Source organism: Parus major, chromosome 17 (assembly GCF_001522545.3).
Source record: "Parus major isolate Abel chromosome 17, Parus_major1.1, whole genome shotgun sequence".
Classification (NCBI taxonomy): Eukaryota; Metazoa; Chordata; class Aves; order Passeriformes; family Paridae; genus Parus; species Parus major.
Window position 1 is genome coordinate 10,369,600 of NC_031785.1, and position 21,533 is coordinate 10,391,132.

At 57.2% G+C, this 21,533-nt stretch overlaps 1 protein-coding gene across 6 annotated transcripts in view; it reads left to right on the forward strand.

The window, feature by feature from the left end:
* ABCA2 (ATP binding cassette subfamily A member 2) overlaps positions 1-21,533 on the forward strand; it is a 34,123-nt gene that overhangs the window by 8,688 nt on the left and 3,902 nt on the right. For 2 of the 6 annotated variants that reach the window (XM_015644962.3, XM_015644964.3), the window contains 42 exons: positions 1,174-1,285; positions 1,710-1,876; positions 2,080-2,207; positions 2,376-2,480; positions 2,927-3,112; positions 3,194-3,412; positions 4,021-4,355; positions 4,602-4,761; positions 4,970-5,098; positions 5,378-5,545; positions 6,282-6,378; positions 6,732-6,905; positions 6,986-7,088; positions 7,627-7,741; positions 8,088-8,278; positions 8,488-8,638; positions 8,937-9,141; positions 9,591-9,755; positions 10,041-10,224; positions 10,513-10,725; positions 11,041-11,237; positions 11,318-11,500; positions 11,892-12,076; positions 12,164-12,284; positions 13,023-13,310; positions 14,339-14,557; positions 14,710-14,812; positions 15,145-15,470; positions 15,918-16,131; positions 16,312-16,417; positions 16,706-16,817; positions 17,216-17,276; positions 17,535-17,709; positions 17,795-17,910; positions 18,355-18,502; positions 18,711-18,834; positions 19,427-19,559; positions 19,733-19,850; positions 19,970-20,148; positions 20,413-20,554; positions 20,883-21,017; positions 21,201-21,304. In XM_015644962.3, coding sequence (XP_015500448.1) covers positions 1,174-1,285; positions 1,710-1,876; positions 2,080-2,207; positions 2,376-2,480; positions 2,927-3,112; positions 3,194-3,412; positions 4,021-4,355; positions 4,602-4,761; positions 4,970-5,098; positions 5,378-5,545; positions 6,282-6,378; positions 6,732-6,905; positions 6,986-7,088; positions 7,627-7,741; positions 8,088-8,278; positions 8,488-8,638; positions 8,937-9,141; positions 9,591-9,755; positions 10,041-10,224; positions 10,513-10,725; positions 11,041-11,237; positions 11,318-11,500; positions 11,892-12,076; positions 12,164-12,284; positions 13,023-13,310; positions 14,339-14,557; positions 14,710-14,812; positions 15,145-15,470; positions 15,918-16,131; positions 16,312-16,417; positions 16,706-16,817; positions 17,216-17,276; positions 17,535-17,709; positions 17,795-17,910; positions 18,355-18,502; positions 18,711-18,834; positions 19,427-19,559; positions 19,733-19,850; positions 19,970-20,148; positions 20,413-20,554; positions 20,883-21,017; positions 21,201-21,304 — 6,796 coding nt within the window. Of the gene's footprint in view, positions 1-737; positions 1,286-1,709; positions 1,877-2,079; positions 2,208-2,375; positions 2,481-2,926; positions 3,113-3,193; positions 3,413-4,020; positions 4,356-4,601; positions 4,762-4,969; positions 5,099-5,377; positions 5,546-6,281; positions 6,379-6,731; positions 6,906-6,985; positions 7,089-7,626; positions 7,742-8,087; positions 8,279-8,487; positions 8,639-8,936; positions 9,142-9,590; positions 9,756-10,040; positions 10,225-10,512; positions 10,726-11,040; positions 11,238-11,317; positions 11,501-11,891; positions 12,077-12,163; positions 12,285-13,022; positions 13,311-14,338; positions 14,558-14,709; positions 14,813-15,144; positions 15,471-15,917; positions 16,132-16,311; positions 16,418-16,705; positions 16,818-17,215; positions 17,277-17,534; positions 17,710-17,794; positions 17,911-18,354; positions 18,503-18,710; positions 18,835-19,426; positions 19,560-19,732; positions 19,851-19,969; positions 20,149-20,412; positions 20,555-20,882; positions 21,018-21,200; positions 21,305-21,533 lie in introns of those variants that run through there. The other 4 variants (XM_015644963.3, XM_015644969.3, XM_015644965.3 and 1 more) reach the window with 3 other exon arrangements.

Consider the following 21,533-nt stretch of genomic DNA (forward strand, 5'->3'; position numbering starts at 1 on the left):
TGGTGGCCATGTCCCCAGCCTCTTGGGCTGCATAGGGCTCTCCAGGCCAGGTGGAGGCTTGTCTTTTCCCTTCTTCTTGCCTGCCTCCTGGAGCAAAGTCTGCTGGGTCCTGTCACCCATATGGTGATCCAGTCTTGCCCAGTTGCCAAGGGGTTGGGGCTGGCTCCCGCCCTGGCACTGCCACCAGGTCCCTGTCTTGGCCCCTTATGGCTGGGACAAGCTGGGATGTGGCACTAGAGCCTCAAGGCCAGCAAGATGCCATGCACTGGCTTAGTCACCAAACAGTGGCACAGCCACCAGTGTGGGTTCCACCACCCCAACAGGCTGCTGGCCTATGCCGTGTTGCACCTGTCCCTTGTTCCTGCCAGAAGCCTATCTTCACCAGTCACCACTGATTGTGGCCTTGCTAACAGCACTGACCTATCTCTAACCACAGAGCCATTGGCAGGGTGGTGAGAACAGGATCCCTGCCTGCCACTGCCCAGTGACAACCTGTGGTCACCATCAGGCTGGGGCATTCTGGGCTTTGTCCTGCCCTGGGGAAGGACACGGGAAGGTCCCAGCAGGGATGATGACTCAGTGCCAGTGGAGGGGGGAAGGTTTGCCAGTCCTTTGCTGCTTCTTGTTTCTTTCATCTTCCCACTCTGTGTCTCCATTTCCACCCACCTCCAGCCACTGCACATTGGGGCAGCTGGGTTTGGGGAGAGCTGGAGGCTCTGGGAGCTGCAGGTGACAAATCTATTTTCCCTGTTGTATTTTTCCTCCTTTTCTTCTGGAGATCCGCCACTGCCTCTGAGGCTACTAACAGGAGGGGCCAGGAGCCTGGAGGAGGTTGGTGGCCATCTTGGGGGCAAGTGGCAGAAATTCGCATCGTTGTGGGGCTCAAGGGAGCCATCACCCAGAGAAGAGTGGGTGGGGGCAAGAGGGCTGGAGCCAGGGGTGCTGGAGCTGTTTGCAGCCCCATAGAGTCACCAACCAGGACAGCCCTGGTGGGAAAGCTGCTGACTTCTGACCATGGCCGCCAGCCTCCCATGGGCTCACAGACCCCAGCGCGTGCTTTTCTGAACTGAGTGTCTGTTTCTCTGGTGGCCCCTTCCCCCTCCCTTCCTCTTTGCCTCTCCACCCCACTGCCCGCACTTTCCTTGGCCTCTTCTGCACTCTTACTGGCTCCAGCTTTCTACACGGCGGCCCCACTCACGTCAGCTGGGATCCTGCCAGTCATGCAGTCCCTGTGCCCTGACGGCCAGCGTGATGAGTTTGGCTTCCTGCAGTACTCCAACTCCACGTGAGTCCTCATGCCCTCACCATGCACTTCCTCTCTCACCCTTCCTGCTCCCACCCGGAGCCTGCCCCTTTCCACGCTGGCACTGCCACTCTGGGGCTGAGGCAGAAGCTGGCATCCCCCAAGTGTTTGGGTGCAGACCACCGTGTCCTTGGTGCAGGGGACACGTCAGTCTGTTCTGCTGTGGGCTCCCAGGTATTCAGTACTGGGAGGAGGATGGAGGTGGGCCTTGGAAGACACCTTGAGGTGCTGGGGCTCTCCTCTGAACCCTGGCACACTGGATTCAGTGTGCAGACAAGGGCAGTGGTGCCCCATTTCAGACAGGACTGCTGTCCCCTGCACCTGAGGGGCTCTTTTCCCCAGAGCTCTGGGGAAGGTTTCCCCATCCCTCTGTCCCTGAAGCCAAGGCGGTGCTGGGCTCTCGCAGGGTGACGCAGATTCTGGAGCACCTCAGCGAGGCAGTAGAGCAAAGCAGCCTCTTCGACCCACAGCACCCAGGACTGGAGGAGGAGCTGGAGTCGCTGCGCCGGCACCTGGAGGCCCTCAGCAGCCCTGAGCCCAGCTCCATGGAGACCCACTTCAGCAGCCAAACAGGTGGGCTGTGCTCTGCCTGCCCCTGCTGCCTGTGTGGGCAGGGACAGATAGCGCCAGCTTGCCTGGCACCCAGCAAAGTGATGGTGTGTGACAGTGCCCTGCCACTGTTCCGCATTGTTGCATTGGGCAGGGCCAGCTCTGGGGTTGTGCCATGTCCCTGATGCTGGTGGGCTGCACTGACCTCCCACTTTGTTCCTTTACAGGGTCCAGCTTCACACTGGCATGGGCAGCCAAAGACCAGGGTGAGCTGCGGCGCTTCCTGATGCAGAATCTGTCCCTCCCCAACAGCACGGCTGAGCTGCTCCTGGGCTCCAGTATTGACCTGCGGGAGGTGGGTGACCTCTGGGCTTTGCAGGGGTTTGTGCTGCCCTGTAAATCGCACCCAGCTGGGATTTGTCCTACCCTTCCACCCTACACCAGGGCCCTGCTGGGCAAGCTGGTACAGCACTGGTGCTCCACTTTTGGCACACCTGGCAGTCCTGCTCTCATCTCAACGCAGGTGTACCGGCAATTTTTTGATTCCTTTCCTTTGGTACCTGATGAGACCCATGAGCGAGATCTGTGGGATGGATTTGGCCCCAGCAAGAAGATGACACAGCTGGAGGTGAGGAGCAATGCTATATGCAGGGGACATGGTAGGGTAGAGCCTGCCCTCTTGTCCCCTCCATATCCCACCCCAGGTGATTTGGGGGTGTCTGTCCCAGTAGAGGAGTCATGACAGAACATTGTCAGAGGGCAGAGTAGCAGCAGGGATGTCTGGGGTCCATCCTGGTGCTGCCACCAGTTCCCTCAGTGTTATGAGACGCACTGGTGCCTATGCCTGGGTTTACCATTGCAGTGGAGGTTGGCGCTGCAGGAGAGATTGTTTCCCCCTTGCATCTGGCATGCAGGGGACCCCTGCTCCCTGCATCTGCACATCCCTTTTCTTCCCCTCCCCGTGGAGACCACAGATGCTGTGGGGCTGTTCATGTATGTTTGGGGACACGTGTGGAGGGGGGGACCTGGGGGGCTCCCCCATGCCACCGGCCGTCTCCATTCTTCATCTTGTAGAAGAGCTTCCCCAGTGGCTGGAGGAGCCTGCAGGAAGGGCTGGTTCACAGGGTGCTGCAGGATCCAGTGGCAGCCCCACACCAGCCAGCGCTGCTTCGCATGCTCTCCCGGGCTCTGGGCCTCACCAGCACTGCTGTGGCACCTGCCATGTCTGATAGCCCCCAAGCCTTCGTCACCGAGATGGAGGTGAGCACCTAATGGGGTAACCTGGGTTGCTCTGCCAGAGCAGGCACTGCAGCACTGTCCCTACAACTTCCTGCCCTGTAGAACGTCCTCTTCACCGGGCCAGTGCTGGAGCAGCTGACATGTGAGCAGCACCCAGGGGGACTGCACCGCCTCCTGCGTGTGTCTCCCAGGCAGCAGCCGCTGCTGCTGGCATACCGGGCACTGGCCTGCAATGGCAGCCAAGTCACCCGCCAGGAGCGCTTTGCCCAGCTGGCCTCTAAGCTCCAGGAGCAGCTGGACACCCCCAAGATCGTCAGCAAGGTGAGAGCTGGGTGGCTGGGGCAGGCTGGTGGCAGGGATGAGACTTGGGCAGGGTTTTCTACTCAGCTGGTGTTGTGTTGGGATGGGGAACAATTACATGGCCTGGCTTCTCCTGGTCACCCCTTCTCTGACACTTCCCCCACCCCTTCCCCCCAGCTCCTCCATGGTAAGACCCCAGATGGTTTCCCTTCTGGTTTCCCCTCTAGCATTTGCTTGGACACTGCCTATTGGATGGGACTGGGTGTCCCCAACATCTTCCTAGGTGTCCCTGCCAGCTTCTCTCCTCAGGACCAACAAAGCCCTTTGTGGCACAGTTCAAGCCTGACTTTGAGGTCCCATTCCATTGATTTGTCCTTTGTAGGGACAGAGGATCATCCTTCCTGTCTTGGGTGATATCTCATGTCCTCACACAAGTCCCTGCCAGCATTTGCCACCATTCTCACTGCCTCACAGCCACAGATGCACAGCAATGAGTCCAGGGCCTTACAGAGCTTCAACCTTTTAACTAAGAAAGTGGAGTTGCTACTGTTTGGGGTCCCCTTTGGTCCCTTCCTAATGGACCCTGTTGTCCCAGCAATGAGCAACTCTTTGTCCACTCCTATTCACAGCTGAAGCTGGAGGAAGTGAACAGCACAGCCACCCAGCACCGCCTCCGGGCCCTCCTTGAGGACCTGGTGGAGATGGAGAAGGTTCTCCGGGATATGGACATCCTCTCAGCACTGGCTAAGCTGCTGCCCAGGGGAGCCTGTGTCAGCAAGGCCCCGCCACCCACGGCCAACAGCACCAGCTGGGCCAGCGCCAATGTCACAACTGGCAATGCCACAGCAGAGGAGGAAGAGAGCACCAGGGAGGGCCCATCCAGTATCGACAACCCTCAGGGGCAGTTTTCAGCATTTGTGCAGCTCTGGGCGGGGCTGCAGCCCATCCTCTGTGGCAACAACCGGTAGGAGTGCTGGGCGATGGCTCCGGGTTGTACCTGTGCAGGCCGGGGGTGTCACCCCTTGCTGAGCAGGCAGGATGGGTGCTGTACCACAGTCTTGTGCTGCAGACAAGGATGCTCCCTGTGTTGGCCAGCAGCATGCAGGCATTGGAGTCAGCTTGAAGGCCTTTCGTGGGCAGGGGTGGGGGGTGCCTGCAGCAATGGGTGCTGAGCCTGAAGCAGAGTGGAAAGCCTGAGCTCCCTTTGCAGGACCATCGAGCCTGAGGCATTGAAGCAGGGCAACATGAGCTCGCTGGGCTTCACCAGCAAGGAGCAGCGGAACTTGGGCCTCCTTGTGCACCTGATGACCAGCAACCCCAAAATCCTGTATGCACCTGTGGGCACCGAAGTTGACAAGGTCATCCTGAAGGTGAGGATGGATAGGCTGGGATCCCTGTTCTTCTCCCACCATCCTGCTCTGCAGATGGGCTGTGCAGCAGGGAAGAGGTTGACTGCCAGACACAGGCAGCTCCCACAGGCAGTGGGAGGTGGGCGGGTATCTCCATGGCTGCTAGCCATCCCAGAGAGCAGAAAGCCCTTGCCTCTGCCCAGTGTATGACTTTCTGCCTGGCCCCCAGGCCAATGAGACCTTTGCCTTTGTGGGCAACGTCACCCACTACGCCAAGGCATGGCTGAACATCTCCCCTGAGATCCGGGCCTACCTGGAGGAGGGCAGGCTGCAGAGGCGCATCTACTGGCTCCAGCAGGTAGGACAGTGTGGTGAGGATGAGCCTGCCTGTGATTTACTGTCCTGGCAATAGAGAAGGGGTTGTCCTCCCCCCAAATACCCTGTAACTTCTTCATGGGGTACTCCCTGGTATCGACCTTCTCTTGTCAAGACTAGTCTGCATCCCTGCACAGTGTGCACACTGTCCCCCATCCCCAGGAAGAGCTTTAGGTCCTACCTGTGTCCATGGTGGGAGCAGTGACCTGAGAGGCAGGGCATACCCCAGCTTCTCCCTCCCATGTCTTCCTCTCTGTCTCAGTTGACTGCTGACCTCCACAAGCACCCAGAGATCCTGAATGTCTCCGATAGTGATGTTCTCCACAACTTTCTCAACGGTAGCTTCTCTCTGCCCAATGCCAGCATCCTGCTCCAGCAGCTGGATACCATTGACAATGCGGCCTGCAGCTGGATCCGCTTCATGGCCAAGGTGAGATGGAGCCCTTGAAACCTGTGGGAAAGTTGAACTACTGACAGCCAGGCTCTGTTGGGCTGAAGAGGGTCAGATCCACTTTTTAAGAGCATGGGACAAGGAGTCCTGGTAGAGGTGGTGGCTCCTGCTGTGTCCGGAGCTTTGGGGTAGATATGTATAGGGTGGAGGTGCTCACATACTGTTGACTTCAGGGGCTGGGGCTGGCTTTGGGTGGTACATGCTGTACTATGTGCAGGCTCTGTGTGCTAGACCCATCCGAGGCCTTGGTATCTCACTAGCCTGCTGGAACATGTCCAGAGAAGGGCAATGGAGCCAAGGAAGGTTCTGGAGCACAAGTTTGATTAGGAGGGACTGAGAGCTGGGAGAGCTCAGCCTGGAGAAAAGGAGGCTCAGGAGGGACCTTCTAAGTCTCTACAATTACCTAGAAGGATGTTGCAGCCAGGTAGGGGTTGGTCTTTTCTCCCAGGTGACAAGTGACAGGACAACAGGAAATCATAAGTTGTAGCAGGGGAGGTTTAGATTGGATTTTAGGGAAAATTTCTTCACTGAAAGAGTAGTCAGCACTGGAACAGGCTGCCGAGGGCAGTGGTACTACCCCTGTGTTCAAAAATGTGTGAATTTGACACCTGGGGGCATGGTTTAATGCTGGGCTTGATAGTGTTTGGGTTAATGGACTCAATAATCCTAGAGGTCTTTTCCAATCCTAGTGATTCTATGATCCTTCTCCCACTAGGTCAGCGTGGACATCTTCAAAGGCTTCCCAGATGAGGAGAGCATTGTTAATTACACACTGAACCAGGCCTACCAGGACAATGTCACGGTCTTTGCCAGTATGTCCCTGGGAACCAGCTCTTCTCAGGGGTCCCTGAAACTTTGCCCTTCTCCAGCTGTGCCCTGAAGCCACTGGCTTCAGGATGTGGGTCCCTTGGTGCATGTGTTGGGTGGATGAGGGGGCTGAGTGTCTCATGGTGCCTATCCTTTGCCCCATGCTGCAGTCCTGGCTCTCCCACTGACATGGCCTGCTGTCTGTGTGCCTTTGCATCCCACGGGGGTCTCACATCCCTGGCCATACCACCCATCTCATCCATGGCAGTCCTCGCGGTGCCCTCCCCATCCCTGCTTGTTGCTGTGGGCCAGCTGATGTGGCTGTCTCCTGTGGACTCCCTGCTTCTGCTGCCCACAGGCGTCATCTTCCAGACCAACAGGGATGGCTCATTGCCCCCCCATGTCATGTACAAGATCCGTCAGAATTCCAGCTTCACAGAGAAGACCAACGAGATCCGGCGGGCATACTGGCGGCCTGGCCCCAACACTGGTGGCCGCTTCTACTTCCTCTATGGCTTCGTCTGGATCCAGGGTAAGTGTCAGTGCCCTGCCAGAGCTGCCCACAGTCCTGGCCTCTGTGCACTCAGCCTAGCCTCACCTTCTCTTCTACAGACATGATGGAGCGTGCTCTCATCAACACATTCGTTGGCCATGACGTGGTGGAGCCTGGCAACTATGTACAGATGTTCCCATACCCATGTTATACCCGGGATGAGTGAGTAACACTCACCTGCAGGACATTCCTCCTTCCACTTTGCAGGCCAGGATACTTTAGCTGGGAAAAGGAAACAAGTTTGGGGGCCTGAAAGAGACTGATGACACTGGGAGTGATGAGCAACCAGTTAAGTCCAATTCCTAGGACTATTAGGCTCAGGAAGGTAGGGGAAAGTAAAGGAATGGCCCATGGATCTGTTGGTGGTTATGGATTACAGTGGTCTGGAGGCAGTGCCTGTAGAAGTCCCAGACCCACCAACACTTCTGGGCAGGAGGTTGGAGAGGGCCCCATCAGGGCCACCGGGGTAGGTAGGGCCCTGGGCTGAGTCCTTGGCTACTACCAGTGTGCAAAGGCCTGTCAGCCACGACACTGGATTGTCCTGTGGGCTCACTGGAGAAGTTCTTTTAGGGCACTAAGGAGGTGCTGGGTTAGAGACTGGTTGTCCCTGAGCAGTGGGAGAACCCCTCCAAGGCCACAGGGTCTCTGCAGGTCTCTGTGGCAGTGCCACCATCCAGTTCTCCCCTCTCTACCCCATCAGCTTTCTCTTTGTCATCGAGCACATGATGCCCCTATGCATGGTGATCTCCTGGGTCTACTCAGTGGCCATGATGATCCAGCACATTGTGACAGAGAAGGAGCATCGCCTGAAAGAGGTAGGGATGATGGAAGAGATTCCTGGGGAGGAGTGTTCATATCTGAGCCCTACATTCTGTGCTGGGTCCCTGGTCACCTTCCTTGTATTTCTGGGTTATATGAACTAGGGCAGATGCAGTTTCTAAATCCTTGGGCTGAGCTGATCCTTCTGAGTGTCCCCTGCCTGAGATGAGCCCTGCCCAGCACTGGAGGGAGCTGAGCTCCTTGGCACCCCGATAGAGGCTGTGTCCTGCCCACTCCCAGCAGCTCCCTTGGTGCTACCCCTTGCCCTCCCAGCCCAGTGAGAATGGAAGCAGGGGTGCACAGGGTTGGGGACAGCCCTGATGAGTAGTGTTTGCCTCACAGGTGATGAAGATGATGGGCCTGAACAATGCAGTGCACTGGGTGGCTTGGTTCATCACTGGCTTTGTGCAGCTCTCCATCTCGGTCACAGCACTCACTGCCATTCTCAAGTACGGCAAGGTCCTGATGCACAGCGACGTCCTCATCATATGGCTCTTCCTTGCCATCTATGCTGTGGCCACCATCATGTTCTGGTGAGCTGCCTGGTCTGTGGTGGACAGAAAAGGGGCATGGGCAGTGCCAGGTTCTTGGAGCAAGGGTGCTGGGAGCTATGTGGGCAAGGGCTGGTGGAGGGGCACAAGTCTCTCCAAGCAGCTGATTTGGGGAGCCAATCGCCAGAACCAGATGGTGTGGGGAAAGTCCTGGTGGGTTGGGATCCAAGGAGACGCTGTCCTCCCTGCAGCTTTCTGGTATCGGTGCTCTACTCCAAGGCCAAGCTGGCCTCTGCCTGTGGCGGCATCATCTACTTTCTCAGCTATGTGCCCTACATGTATGTGGCCATCCGGGAGGAGGTGGCACATGACAAGATCACAGCCTTTGAGAAGTGCATTGCGGTGAGTTGGCTGCAGGAGCTGGGACCATGCTTAGTCCTAGGATTGCCTCAGGTACCTCATGTCCACTGCAAAGCTACCAAGCTGTCACCAAGCCCAGGGCAAGCCCTTGCCAGTATGAACCAACTTCCTCTGGGGCTTTGGCGGTATCTCCGGAAGGTTTGGTGCCTTTCAGGGCCAGGAGCATTTCTATGGGGCTGGATGGGGCAATGCTGGGAAGGAATTCACCCCAACCTGTTCCTCTGGAGCTGGCCTGTGGTTCCTGCTGACCTCCCATTCCCTTCCCTCCACCTCTTTACAGTCCCTCATGTCCACCACGGCCTTTGGGTTGGGCTCCAAGTACTTTGCGCTGTATGAGGTGGCTGGCGTGGGTATCCAGTGGCACACCTTCAGCCAGTCACCCGTGGAAGGAGATGACTTCAACCTCCTGCTTTCCATGATGATGCTCGTCGTGGATGCCATGGTGTATGGGGTGCTCACGTGGTACATCGAGGCCGTGCACCCGGGTATGTGTGGGCAGAGGGGCATGAGGGCACCCCAGACGTTACGGGAGGCTTTTTCCTAGACATGCCCACATGTCTTATCTGCTGATATCAGCCAGATGTCTCAGTTCAGGGGCCAGCTGTAGCAAAGCCAGATGTCCACAGCTGAGATACCAGTCCCCCTTATCTCACCTTGTGGAAGCATCTCAGTTGCTCCCTGTTTTTTTTATTGTAAAGTTGAAGCATGAGCCAACCCAACCCAAATCCCAAAGGACTTTGTTTCCTAGCACAGACCACAGAGCTGCCCTGAGCCCAGCTGTCTGGAGCGTTCACAGCCCCCACTCTGCATTAGTGACCTGACCTGGGAAAACCCCCGAGCCTGTGCCCATGCCAAGCTCTGACCCAGTCCTCAGCAGCTTCTGCATGGCCCTGGGTGTAGGGTTGGCCCTGACTCCCTGGCGCTGTGGTTGCAGGCATGTTCGGCCTGCCACGGCCCTGGTACTTCCCTTTCCAGAAGTCTTACTGGCTGGGCAATGGGCGTGTGGAGACCTGGGAGTGGACCTGGCCATGGTCACGCACCACCCGCCTCAGCATCATGGAGGAGGATCAGGCCTGTGCCATGGAGAGCCGGAGGCTGGGTGAGGGCAGTGGGGAGCAGAAGTGGGTGGGACAAGGGTGGCCCTGGCTCTGCCACAGGCCTTGGCCATGGACTCCTGTGCTCTCGCCAGGGCAGGATACTGGGCCTTTCTGGGAGCTGCGACTGTGGTGTGGGAGGGGGAAAATTGGTGAGAAGCAGAGGGGAAGGGACCACAAGCCAGCATAGCCACCATAGGATGGAGGCGGATTGATTCATTCTCAGGGAGCCCCACTCAAAGCCTGGCTTCCCTGCCCTCCCCTGACTCCTCACCATCCTACTGTCACAGCAGAGGAGACAAGGGGCATTGAGGAGGAGCCAACCCACCTCCCCTTGGTTGTCTGCATCGACAAGCTCACCAAAGTCTACAAGACAGACAAGAAGCTGGCACTAAACAAGCTGAGCCTCAACCTCTACGAGAACCAGGTTGTGTCCTTCCTGGGGCACAATGGTGCAGGCAAGACTACCACCATGTGAGTACCTGTCCATGTAGACAGAGACCATGTTCCTCTGGCCAGCTGCAGAGTGTGAGGAAGGGACTTTGGGATGTCTCTGCAGGGCCCTGTGGCAGATGATGCCATGTCCAGAGGGCAGCAGTATGGGTGTGGGGCTAGCACAAACATGGGACAGGCAGTAGGCTCATGGCCTTGTGCTGATAATTGCTCTGCCTGGGGCGGTGCTCCCAGAGATGGTGGTTGGGATTGGGGCCAGACTGAGGAATATGAGCTCCCTCACACTGTTGTCTTTCTCCATCCATCCAGGTCCATCCTCACTGGCTTGTTCCCTCCAACATCGGGCTCTGCTACCATCTATGGCCATGATATCCGTACAGAGATGGACAAGATCCGGAAGAACCTGGGCATGTGTCCCCAGCACAATGTGCTCTTTGACAGGCTGACGGTGGAGGAGCATCTCTGGTTCTACTCGCAGCTCAAGAGCATGGCAGAGGAGGAGATCCGCAAGGAGATGGACAAGTAGGCACCCTCCAGCTCCTTTGTCTTCATCCATGCCTTTGGCATGAGGGAGTCTCCTTCCTGCTTGCTATGCCAGGAGGGGTGATCTGGTGGCAGAGGAGTCCCATAGAGCAGTTTCACCAAGTATTTTCCCACCCTTGGGGTGTCAGGCTGTGGAAGTGAGCAGAAGATGCTCATAGCCTTACTGCAGCTGGGCAGTCCCAGCAGCCGAAAGCTGCAGATACCATGTGAGGAAGAGGCATTACATACTCCTCACAGGCACTGAGCACCATTACAGCCCCCCCAGCATTCTTGGTGCTTCTGCCCTGTCCCCAGGATGATTGAGGATCTGGAACTCTCCAACAAACGGCACTGCCAGGTGCAGACTCTCTCGGGTGGCATGAAGAGGAAGCTGTCAGTGGCCATTGCCTTTGTGGGTGGGTCGCGGGCTGTTATCTTGGATGAACCCACAGCTGGTGTGGACCCATATGCCCGAAGGGCCATCTGGGACCTCATCCTCAAGTACAAGCCAGGTGAGCAGAGCTGGGCAGAGCCTGGTATGCTCCTCTGTGGCAGCCATGGCTCCTCTGCTGAAGCTTTGTGCTGCCATCAGGGAGGACCATCTTGCTCTCCACACACCACATGGATGAGGCTGACCTGCTGGGGGACCGTATCGCCATCATCTCCCATGGCAAGCTCAAGTGCTGTGGTTCCCCGTTGTTCCTCAAGAGCACCTATGGTGACGGCTACAGGCTGACAGTGGTGAAGAAGCAGTCGGACACCAGGAATGGCACAGGTCTGGGGAGTAGTGGGACCCTTTGTTAAGGCAGTAGATGGCACCAGCTCTTCTTCAGCCCAGCAAAGGAGAAGTCAACACCCAAGTACTCCCATCCTGAGTCTCCTTAGGCCACATGGAGGGCAAAGGGGATGGGCACGAGTGTAGGAGGTCCCAGCTGGGTCCTTGGCCAGACCTTACACAGTGGCATTTGTCTCCAGGTGCTGGTTTTTATTGAGCCTGTGGGTTGCCCACTGAGATGTCCAGTGTGGGCAACATTGCAGAACACCATCCCCAGGCCAGTGAGGATGACACGGAAACCCCTGTGGCACTGGGGAGTAGGGGAAATGTGGTGGGTCTTGGTGTGAAGCCAGGTGTGAACTGACCAATGGGTACTGTCCCTCTGCCCTAGAGCCAGGCCAGCCACACAGCCCCCTGGGCCACTCATCTGTCAGCCCCTGCTCTGAGCCTCGTGTCTCCCAGTTCATCAAGAAGTACGTGGCCTCCTGCCTCCTCATCTCAGACACCAACACAGAGCTCTCCTACATCCTGCCCAGTGAGGCTGTCAAGAAAGGCTGCTTTGAGAGGCTCTTCCAGGTACCTGCAGGGGTGGCAGAATGTGCAGGCAAGGCGTTGTGGCACTGTGGACATCTGTCCTCCTCACACAGCACTTTGCTCCCACAGCACTTGGAGCAGAGCCTGGAAGAGCTGGACCTCACCAGTTTTGGGCTGATGGACACCACACTGGAGGAGGTCTTCCTGAAGGTGTCTGAGGAGGACCAGTCTCTGGAGAACAGTGACGTGGGTACGGGCACTGGCAGGGGCACAAGGTGCTGCTGGGGTGAATGAGGGGCTGTGTGATCTTGCTGGCCTTGGTGGCTGCAGGAATCTCCTGAACAGGTAGAGGAGAGATTTCCAGCAGAGCCCATCCTGGTTGAGGGCAACCAGCCTCTGCTCCACTCTGGGATAGTGGCTAAAGTTACTCCCATCTGGAATAGCGGCTAACTCTGGTGTCCTCAGCACAGGTCTCCAGAGGATGCCACAGAGATGCTCCAAGGGCTGGAGTACCTCTGCCATGGAGCCAGGCTGGGAGAGCTGTGGGTGTTGGCCTGGAGAAGGCTCCAGGGAGACCTTATGGCACCTTCTAATGCCTAAAGGGGGCTTGAAAAAATGAGAGAGGACTTTACGTGGGCAGATAGTGTTAGAATAAGGGGGGAATGGTTTTAAACTAAAAGAAGAAAAGTTTAGATTAGATGGTAGAAGGAAATTCTCCCCTGTGAAGGGTGGTGGAGGCCCCTGGCACAGGTCGTGCAGAGGAGCTGTGGGTACACTATCCCTGGAAGTGTTCAAGGTTGGATGGGGCTTGGAGCAACCTGGTCTAGCAAAAGGTGTCCCTGTGCATGGCAGGAGCGTGGAATGAGATGATTGACCAACCCAATCATCTTCCAACCCAAACCAGTCTGTGATACAATCCATCCCCAGTTGGTGCCATGCTGCAATGAAGAGTAGCGTGGCTGGTGGCAACCCACATTTTTTCTTTCAGACATGAAGGAGTCCAAGGATGCCCTGCAGCCACCCGCCTCTGAGCTGAGCCCAAAGTCTGAAGCCAACAGAGAGCCCCTGGCCGAAGCAGCCATGCCAGAGAAGCCCGAGGTGGAGCTCAGCAACCTGGTGACCTGCTCCAAGCTGGCGCAGTCGCAGACATCCCTGCGCTCAGCGTCCTCGGTGGGCTCTGTGCGCGGCGATGAAGGTGGGGCTTATTCCGAATTCTTTGGGGATTACGCGCCCCTGTTCGATAACCGGCAGGACCCCGATAACATCAGTCTGCAAGGTTGGTGCCGCTGGTGCCCGGCCAGCGGCAGGGGCCAGGGGAGGCACTTATCTGGGACATGAGGGTTTGCCCAGGTTAGGCAGAGCTGGCCTGGTCTCTTGGGGTACGTGGTTGTGTCTGAGATGAGTGGCTGTGACTGCTGGGACGAGAGCCTGTGGAGAGGGGGCTGATGGAGCAGCCAGCAGCACAGCACCCAGAGAGCCACAGCCTGGGTGGGAGGGCTGGGAACAGGCTTCTTCCACAAGTTTGTGCCCCATACTGGTAGGGTGTGCATGAGGATCTCATGCCAACGTGTGGAGCCAGTGAGAGCAGCCTGTGTTGGCTCTGCTTCTGCCTCCTTTGGGTCTCCAGTGCCACCTTGCAGACTTGCCCCACTAACATGCCCTCTTCCTACACTGGCACCAGTTGGGTTTCTTCTCTTGGTCCTTGAGCACAGAGTCACCTTCCAGGTGATGGCTTTACCTGTCATACCCTGCCCTGGGTGCAAGGCTCTCCCTTCCTGGATGCTGGGATTGCTGGGTAGAGAGGGTCCAGGAAAGCCTTGAGGTTATTGCTGTAGTCAGAGATCCTGTTCTGGGTTATCTCACAACTCTTGTGACTAATTTAGGGATGTACCACCTCTTCCCCCCCATCAGGGCTGTGAGAAGCAGAGCTGTGACAGTGCTGTGACAGAGCTCCCACTGTCTTGCTGGGACTCCCTCCTGTGTCTTGTCCCCTTTTCCTGACTGTGCTGATCCCCCTCCAGCTGGCAGAGCTGATGGGAAAATGGAGGGGTCCTAGAAAAAAGCAGCAAATTAGATTGTTTTTTTAAAAAACTACTGTTGAAATTTTCATTTTGGGGCCAAGAGGAATCTGCCAGCCAGATACCCACTGCACTGCTGCTGTGGCCCAGTGGCAGAGTTGGGGTTGGGTGCTGCCCTGACTCTTGGGGTGGCTGAGCTGGGCTGAGTGTCTGGCTCAGCTTCCTGGGTGCCCAGGCAGGTGTGGGACCAACTGTGCCAGAGGGCTGATGTCCCTTTCCCTCCCAGAGGAAGAAGCAGAGGTGGAAGCAGAGGATTGTGACCTGGCGGGTCAGGGGAGCTTCAAGTTGGAAGGCTCGTGGCTGAAGCTGCGCCAGTTCCATGGGCTGATAGTCAAACGCTTCCACTGCGCCAAGCGCAACACCAAGGCCCTCTTCTCACAGATCCTCCTGCCCGCCTTTTTCGTCTGTGTGGCCATGACTGTGGCGCTCTCCGTGCCTGAAATAGGTGCATGCAAGCCACCTACCTACCCACGTGCTGGGAGACCTGGTCTGCCTGCCCCAGTGTGGCCACTGGCTGCAGGAGGACAAGGCCAAGGCAGTCTCCCTGTATGCAGTGGTGCTGTGGATACGAGCAGGTTCCTGTCTCTGTCCCCACAGGTGATCTGCCACCCCTCATCCTCTCGCCATCCCAGTACCACAACTACACCCAGCCTAAGGGCAACTTCATTCCATACGCCAACGAGGAACGGCATGAGTACCGGTGAGAGCTGCCACCACTGGTGACCAGCACCCCATGCCCAAGGCCCATCCCTGACTCCATCTGTGGGACTGCAAGGGGGGCAAGTGGGGAGGGCAGCCCACAGCAGGCTTAGTGCCTGGGATGGTTCTGGCTTGGAGCAGAGCCCTGATAGAAAGCAAGCTTTATGCTGGCCAGGTTGTCTTTGGGAGATGTGCCAGCCCTAACACTGTGACTAACAGCTCAGTCATGCCAGGCACAGGTTGTGTGTGCCCATAAGTGCCAAGGCCTCAGGGAGGTCCCAGAAGAAGATGGCCATGGTGCTGAGACTTGTCTCCTGCTCCTTGCTCCTGCAGCATTAGGCTGTCTCCTGATGCCAGCCCTCAGCAGCTGGTGAACACTTTCCATCTGCCCTCTGGTGTGGGGGCCACCTGCGTCTTAAAGACACCCTTCAACAACACGCTGGACCAGCCCATGCAGACCCTCAACCTCAACAGCAATGAGTCCAAAATGCTGGCAGCCAAGTACTTTGATGCCATGTGCATCGACTCCTTCACCCAGGGCCTTCCACTTTCCAACTTTGTGCCGCCACCTCCATCCCCGGCTCCCTCTGACTACCCCATGTCAGTGGATGAGGACCTGCTCCATGCTTGGAACTCCACAACCTTCTCCACTGCTAAAGGTATCAGCTATGCTGGGTGCTTTTGTGTCTGGGATTTGTCTCCAGCAGGGAGATCATGCCTCTCGTCACAGAAGTGGCTCCAGGGACCCCTGGGAGTACCTGTTAGTCTGACCTGGCTACACAGCCAGAGCTTTGTTGGGCTGAACTTGTGGGTTTGGCTCTGGAACATGGTCCTCATTCAGCCCCAGCCATGCCAGTGAAGCCCACTGGATGGTGACGCTGTCACAAAGCCCTGTGGCCAGCCTTGCGTCACCTTTGCTGGACGTGGTCCCCAGCACTTTCTTTCTCCAACCACACTTCATGGCCCATCTCTGAATCTCTGTTCCCCCAAAGCTTTTCACACGTCCATCTCTTGGTCACCAGGACCCTTGCTGCCCAACCCTCATGTTGTCCCCAGCAGCTGAGGCAGGCAGGAGCCTGGCTGTAGCCATCCCTTCTGTTCCTCAGGGACTGTGACCTCAGCCCCTGCCCTGCCCCGCATCATCCATGAGCCCATCAAGTGCACGTGCTCCATGCAGGGGACCGGCTTCTCCTGTCCTAGTGGCGTGGGGGGCCATCCCCCGCAGATGAAGGTGGTGACAGGGGACGTCCTGACGGACATCACAGGGCGCAACGTCTCTGAGTATCTGCTCTACACCTCGGATCGCTTCCGGCTGCACAGGCAAGAGGGGAGGCTGGGAGGGTCTGCCGTGCACCATAGAGCAGGTGTGAGAACCAGGGGCCTGGGGACATCTGCCCCAGGCTGCTGGCTGGAGTCAGCAACATGCTTAAGCATGTTTCCACTCCTGGAGGTGGGGGGGGACAGCAGTTTCAGCTTCCACAACAATGTCTTGTTCCACAGGTATGGGGCACTTACATTTGGAAATGTTCAGAAATCCATCCCAGCCTCCTTCGGAGCCAGGGCTCCAGCCACAGTGCGCAAGATTGCTGTGCGGAGAACGGCCCAGGTGGGACAGCACTGCACCTCAGGGGAGGGGACATAGGTGGGGAGGAAAGGGGACACCCCTGGGATGGCTCTGCCGCCTTGCTCTCCAAGTGCTTTGGGAGGCTCCAGCCATGGGAGAGTGATCAGCAGGTCGCCCAGCACAGTCAGCAATGGCCTGTTCTCCCCACAGCCTTGAGCACAGGGCACCTGCCCTGTGGCTGGCTGTCATTCCCATCCTGTCCCTCCCTCCCAGTACATCTCTGGGCCCAGCTCTCTTGCCATCTCCCCCTGTTCTGCTCTCCTCCTCCAGGTCTTCTACAACAACAAAGGCTACCACAGCATGCCCACATACCTCAATGCCCTCAACAACGCCATTCTGAGAGCCAACCTGCCCAAGAGCAAGGGCAACCCTGCTGCCTATGGTGAGGATCTGGAGGTGTTTGAGGGCAGGAGCATGTCAGAAAAAGCATTAAGGGCATGGTCCAACCAGGCTCCAAAGTGCAGTGTCCACCTTGGGCCAAGCAGGCTAGTGTCCAACTGGAACAAGGGTTCACACACCTCATCTCTGAGATATGAGAGCTGGGATGTCCCAAAGTGCTGTTTGAAAGTTGCCTGGGGTTATGACCTGTCCAAGGGTGCTCTCCAGTGAGGGGAGGGCTTGACCTTGAGGTGCTGAGTTGCTTCAGAGAGCCTAGCTCCTTCTGAGGTTCAGGTTGGAAACCCATCCTGCTCAGAGCCAGGACCAGGCAGACTGGGAACAGGGGTCTGTGTCCCAAGCCAGTTTTCATGCTTCCATGTTTCTTCTTGGTCGTTGTTGCAGGCATCACAGTCACCAATCACCCCATGAACAAAACGAGTGCCAGCCTGTCCCTGGATTACCTGTAGGTCCAAGGAGAGGAGGGTCTGAGGGAGGGTGGCTGTCCCATGGGAGGTAGGGGGCTTTTTACTGGTGGTTGCAGGGGAAGGCCAAGGCTTCTGCTCCACAGGCTGCATGATGGGGAGGACAGGGTGGCTGTGATGTGGGGGTCCCTGTGCCATGCCCTGCTCTGTGCACAGGGACTGTCCCACGTCGGAGTGGGTGGCTGTTCCCAAGACAACCAAGGGTGATGGAGTCCCTGCTTTCTTTCCTCCCCATCCAGCCTGCAAGGCACAGATGTGGTGATTGCCATCTTCATCATTGTGGCCATGTCCTTTGTCCCAGCCAGCTTTGTTGTATTCCTGGTGGCCGAAAAGGCCACCAAGGCCAAACACTTGCAGTTTGTGAGTGGCTGTGACCCTGTCATCTACTGGTTGGCCAACTACATGTGGGACATGGTAAGCAGGACACTTGGCCCCACTGGCCAAGCCTCTGGAGCTGTGCCAGGGAGTGGGCAGTCACAGAACTTTCTCTCTTCTCCAGCTAAACTACCTGGTGCCAGCCACATGCTGCATCATCATCCTGTTTGTGTTTGACCTCCCAGCATATACCTCTCCCACCAACTTCCCTGCTGTCCTCTCCCTCTTCCTGCTTTATGGGTATGTTGCACAGAAATCAGGAGGCACTGGGGATGCCTCCAGAGTCTTATTGGGTGGTGGTTTTAAATGAAAATATTGTCATTTAGACCAGATATTAAGAAGACATTTTTCTTAATGGGGTGGTGAGGCCCTGCCACAGATTGCCCAGAGAAGCTGTGGCTGCCCCATTCATGGAAATGTTGTAAGGCCAGGTTGGACAGCTTGAAGCGCTAGTGGAAGGTGTCCCTGCTCATGGCCAGGGACTGGATTAGATGATCTTGAAAGGTCCTTTCCAGTCCAAACCGTTATGTGATGTTCTGCAGCTCCTATAGCTGGTTGGGGTGTGGTGACTGTGAGGGCTGGAGCGGGAGAGCCTGGGAACAGCAGGATGGCAATGGGCAGTCCCAAGGCTGGGGGCCCCTCTGCTGCCATACTGACGTGTGCTGCTTCTTCTCACCTCCCCAGCTGGTCCATCACCCCTATTATGTACCCGGCCTCCTTCTGGTTTGAGGTGCCCAGCTCCGCTTATGTCTTCCTTATCGTCATCAACCTCTTCATTGGCATCACAGCCACTGTCGCCACGTTCCTGCTGCAGCTCTTTGAGCACGACAAGGTACCGCATTCACCGCTCTGCTGACAGCCGCCAGGAGGGAGATGCTGACATCTGTTTGTGGCGTGGCTCAGGCTGGGAGGGACCTCAGGAGGTTTCTGTTTCTAGCAGGATCAGCCATGAGACCTGACTGGGCTGGATCTTGGGGATCCTGATCCTACCGCTCACTCAGGGTTGTTTGATGGTTGTGTGCTCTCTGGTGTCCTCACAGGACTTGAAGGTGGTGAACAGCTACCTGAAGAGCTGCTTCCTTGTGTTCCCTAACTACAACCTGGGCCATGGCCTGATGGAGATGGCCTACAATGAATACATCAATGAGTACTATGCCAAGATTGGTATGCCTTCTTGTTCTCTCCCTCCCCTGCTCCAGGGCATGTGGGGCTGGAGGGGACCATGATGCTGGCACATCCCCCCAGTCTGCCCCCATGGGGATGTCCCAAGGTCCAGAGCAACCTGGAGCAAAAAGCCAAGGGGGTGGACTAGATGAGCCACAGAAGAAGACATGGCTGAGGGTCAGCTGCCTGTGGTGGGCTATCATTTATCTGTGCTATGACAGGAGGGATGGGGGCTGCAGGGACTTTCCCTCCAGATGGGGTTTCTTGGGGGCTGCACTGCCCAACCAACTTTTGCCACAGTTTCATCCTGGCTTCAGAAGCTCCCTGCTCTCTGCTTTTTGAGCAGCTTCTGTATAAAACCCAGGTGCTGCTGGCATTATGAGGGACAGTTTTGGGTCAGGATTTGACAAATGCCTCTGATTCCACTCCCAACTGGGTTGATTCATCTTACTGAATTTGAGAACTTGCCGGATGATTTCCACAGCACCCATACACTGAGAGGGAACTGTGTTGTGACCAGCCCAGGCAGCTGTGGTGGGAGAGCATGGGAGCAGTGTCAGTGTCATGGGTCTCTCCTCTTCCTCCTATTCAGGGCAGTTTGATAAAATGAAATCACCCTTTGAATGGGACATCGTGACACGGGGGCTTGTTGCCATGACAATTGAAGGCTTTGTTGGCTTCTTCATCACCATCATGTGCCAGTACAACTTCTTCCGGAAGCCCCAGTGAGTGTGGCACAGGGCAGGGATGTTGGGGCTGGCCATGGGGTAAAGATTTGCCATTGGGACCCTTGAGTTTCAGGCTGCCCTTCTGGTGGTGTTGAGTGGGAACTGCCTGGGCCTGGCAGGGATGCAGCTCTTGGTCTCACATTCCCCTCTGTCTCTGCCCCCTCCCACAGGCGCCTGCCTGTCTCCACTAAACCCATCGAAGATGACGTTGATGTGGCCAATGAGAGGCACCGGGTCCTGCGTGGTGATGCCGACAATGACATGCTAAAGATCGAGAACCTAACGAAGGTGGGGGTTGCATCAGGCTGCAAGGAGACTCCTGGGACCAGCCCAGCCCAGGGATGTGGGTGGGTCAGTGGGTCCAGGTGGCTCCTGGTGGGTTGAGTCCCCATCCCCTTCCCTGCCAGGTGTACAAGTCTCGTAAGATTGGGCGCATCCTGGCTGTGGACCGGCTGTGTGTGGGTGTGCGCCCTGGGGAATGCTTTGGGCTGCTGGGTGTCAACGGTGCAGGCAAGACCACAACATTCAAGATGCTGACAGGGGATGAGAGCACCACAGGTGGAGAGGCCTTCATTAACGGACACAGGTAAGGGGGCTTGGGGTTGGAGGGCTCCCAGGATGAAGCAGCGTGAGTGAACTTGTGTGTCCCAGTGCAACTCTGGAGCCTCGTGTCCTGGGTGACCGTCAACCTGGGGTGTGGGGCAAGAGACAGTGGCCCTGTGCTGGGGCTGCCACTGGAGTTTTTCCTCAGGGAAGATGCTCCAGTGTAAAGGCGTGTGAAAGGGGGCTCAGCAGCAGTCCTTACAAAAAGAATTCCTTCTTCCCACAAACCCTCAATCCTCTCCCACAGCATCCTGAAGGAGCTCCTGCAGGTCCAGCAGAGCTTGGGCTACTGCCCCCAGTTCGACGCGCTCTTTGATGAGCTGACGGCCCAGGAGCACCTGGAGCTCTACACCCGCCTGCGTGGCATCCCCTGGAAGGATGAGGAGCGGGTAGGGCTCTGGGCAAACGGATGGCAGCATCCAAGGCCTGGTGCTGTGCCACAGGGATGGCATCTCACTGGGCAACAGCGACTGAGCTAGTGCTGTTGCTATTGTGACAGTGCCTCCCTGGCAGTGGGCCCACATGGGCTGCCAGAGCCAGGCACATGCACTCACATGTCCCCACCAGTGCTCATGGCTGTGCCAGGGGTGGCCATGAGGCTCCCCTGATTGGCACATGGCTTGTAGTCCCCTTGGCAGCTGACATGCCAGGGACTCCTGCCTGCTCAGCCAGCCCCATGGCCTTGGCAGGGTGACAGCAGTTCCCCATGCCTTGCAGGTGGTCAAGTGGGCACTGAAGAAACTGGAGTTGACCAAGTACGCAGACAAGCCCGCCAGCACCTACAGCGGGGGCAACAAGAGGAAGCTATCCACAGCCATTGCACTCATCGGATACCCAGCCTTCATCTTCCTGGTGCGCCCTGAGGGTAGAAAAATGACCCCAGGTGGGAGGTGCCCACCCCCTGCTTCACCACACACCACTCATTTCCTGGATTGTGGGATAGTGGTCTGTGGTCTGAGTTGGACTCAGGACAGGAAGGGAGTGGCAGGGTCCCTCCCAGGGCTGGCATGTCTGAGGGTGCTGTTTATCCCCCAGGATGAGCCAACCACAGGGATGGACCCCAAGGCACGGCGCTTCCTCTGGAACCTCATCCTGGATGTCATCAAAACTGGTCGCTCCGTGGTGCTCACATCTCACAGGTCCAGGGGGGTTCTGTTAGCCCATGATGCCTCCAAGCACCTGGGGTGCTGTGTGGGAGGGATAGGGCTCCCTGGTCCCCAGGGAATGGCATTTGATAGGGGGAGGAGGAGCATGGGACACCTTCTGCTGCCTTCTCTCATCCCTGCTGGTGGGGCCAAAGCACTTGGGTGATGGCCTGGGAGGCCCAGCTCTCCACCTACCCCCACCATAGCCCTGGCATTGTCCTCT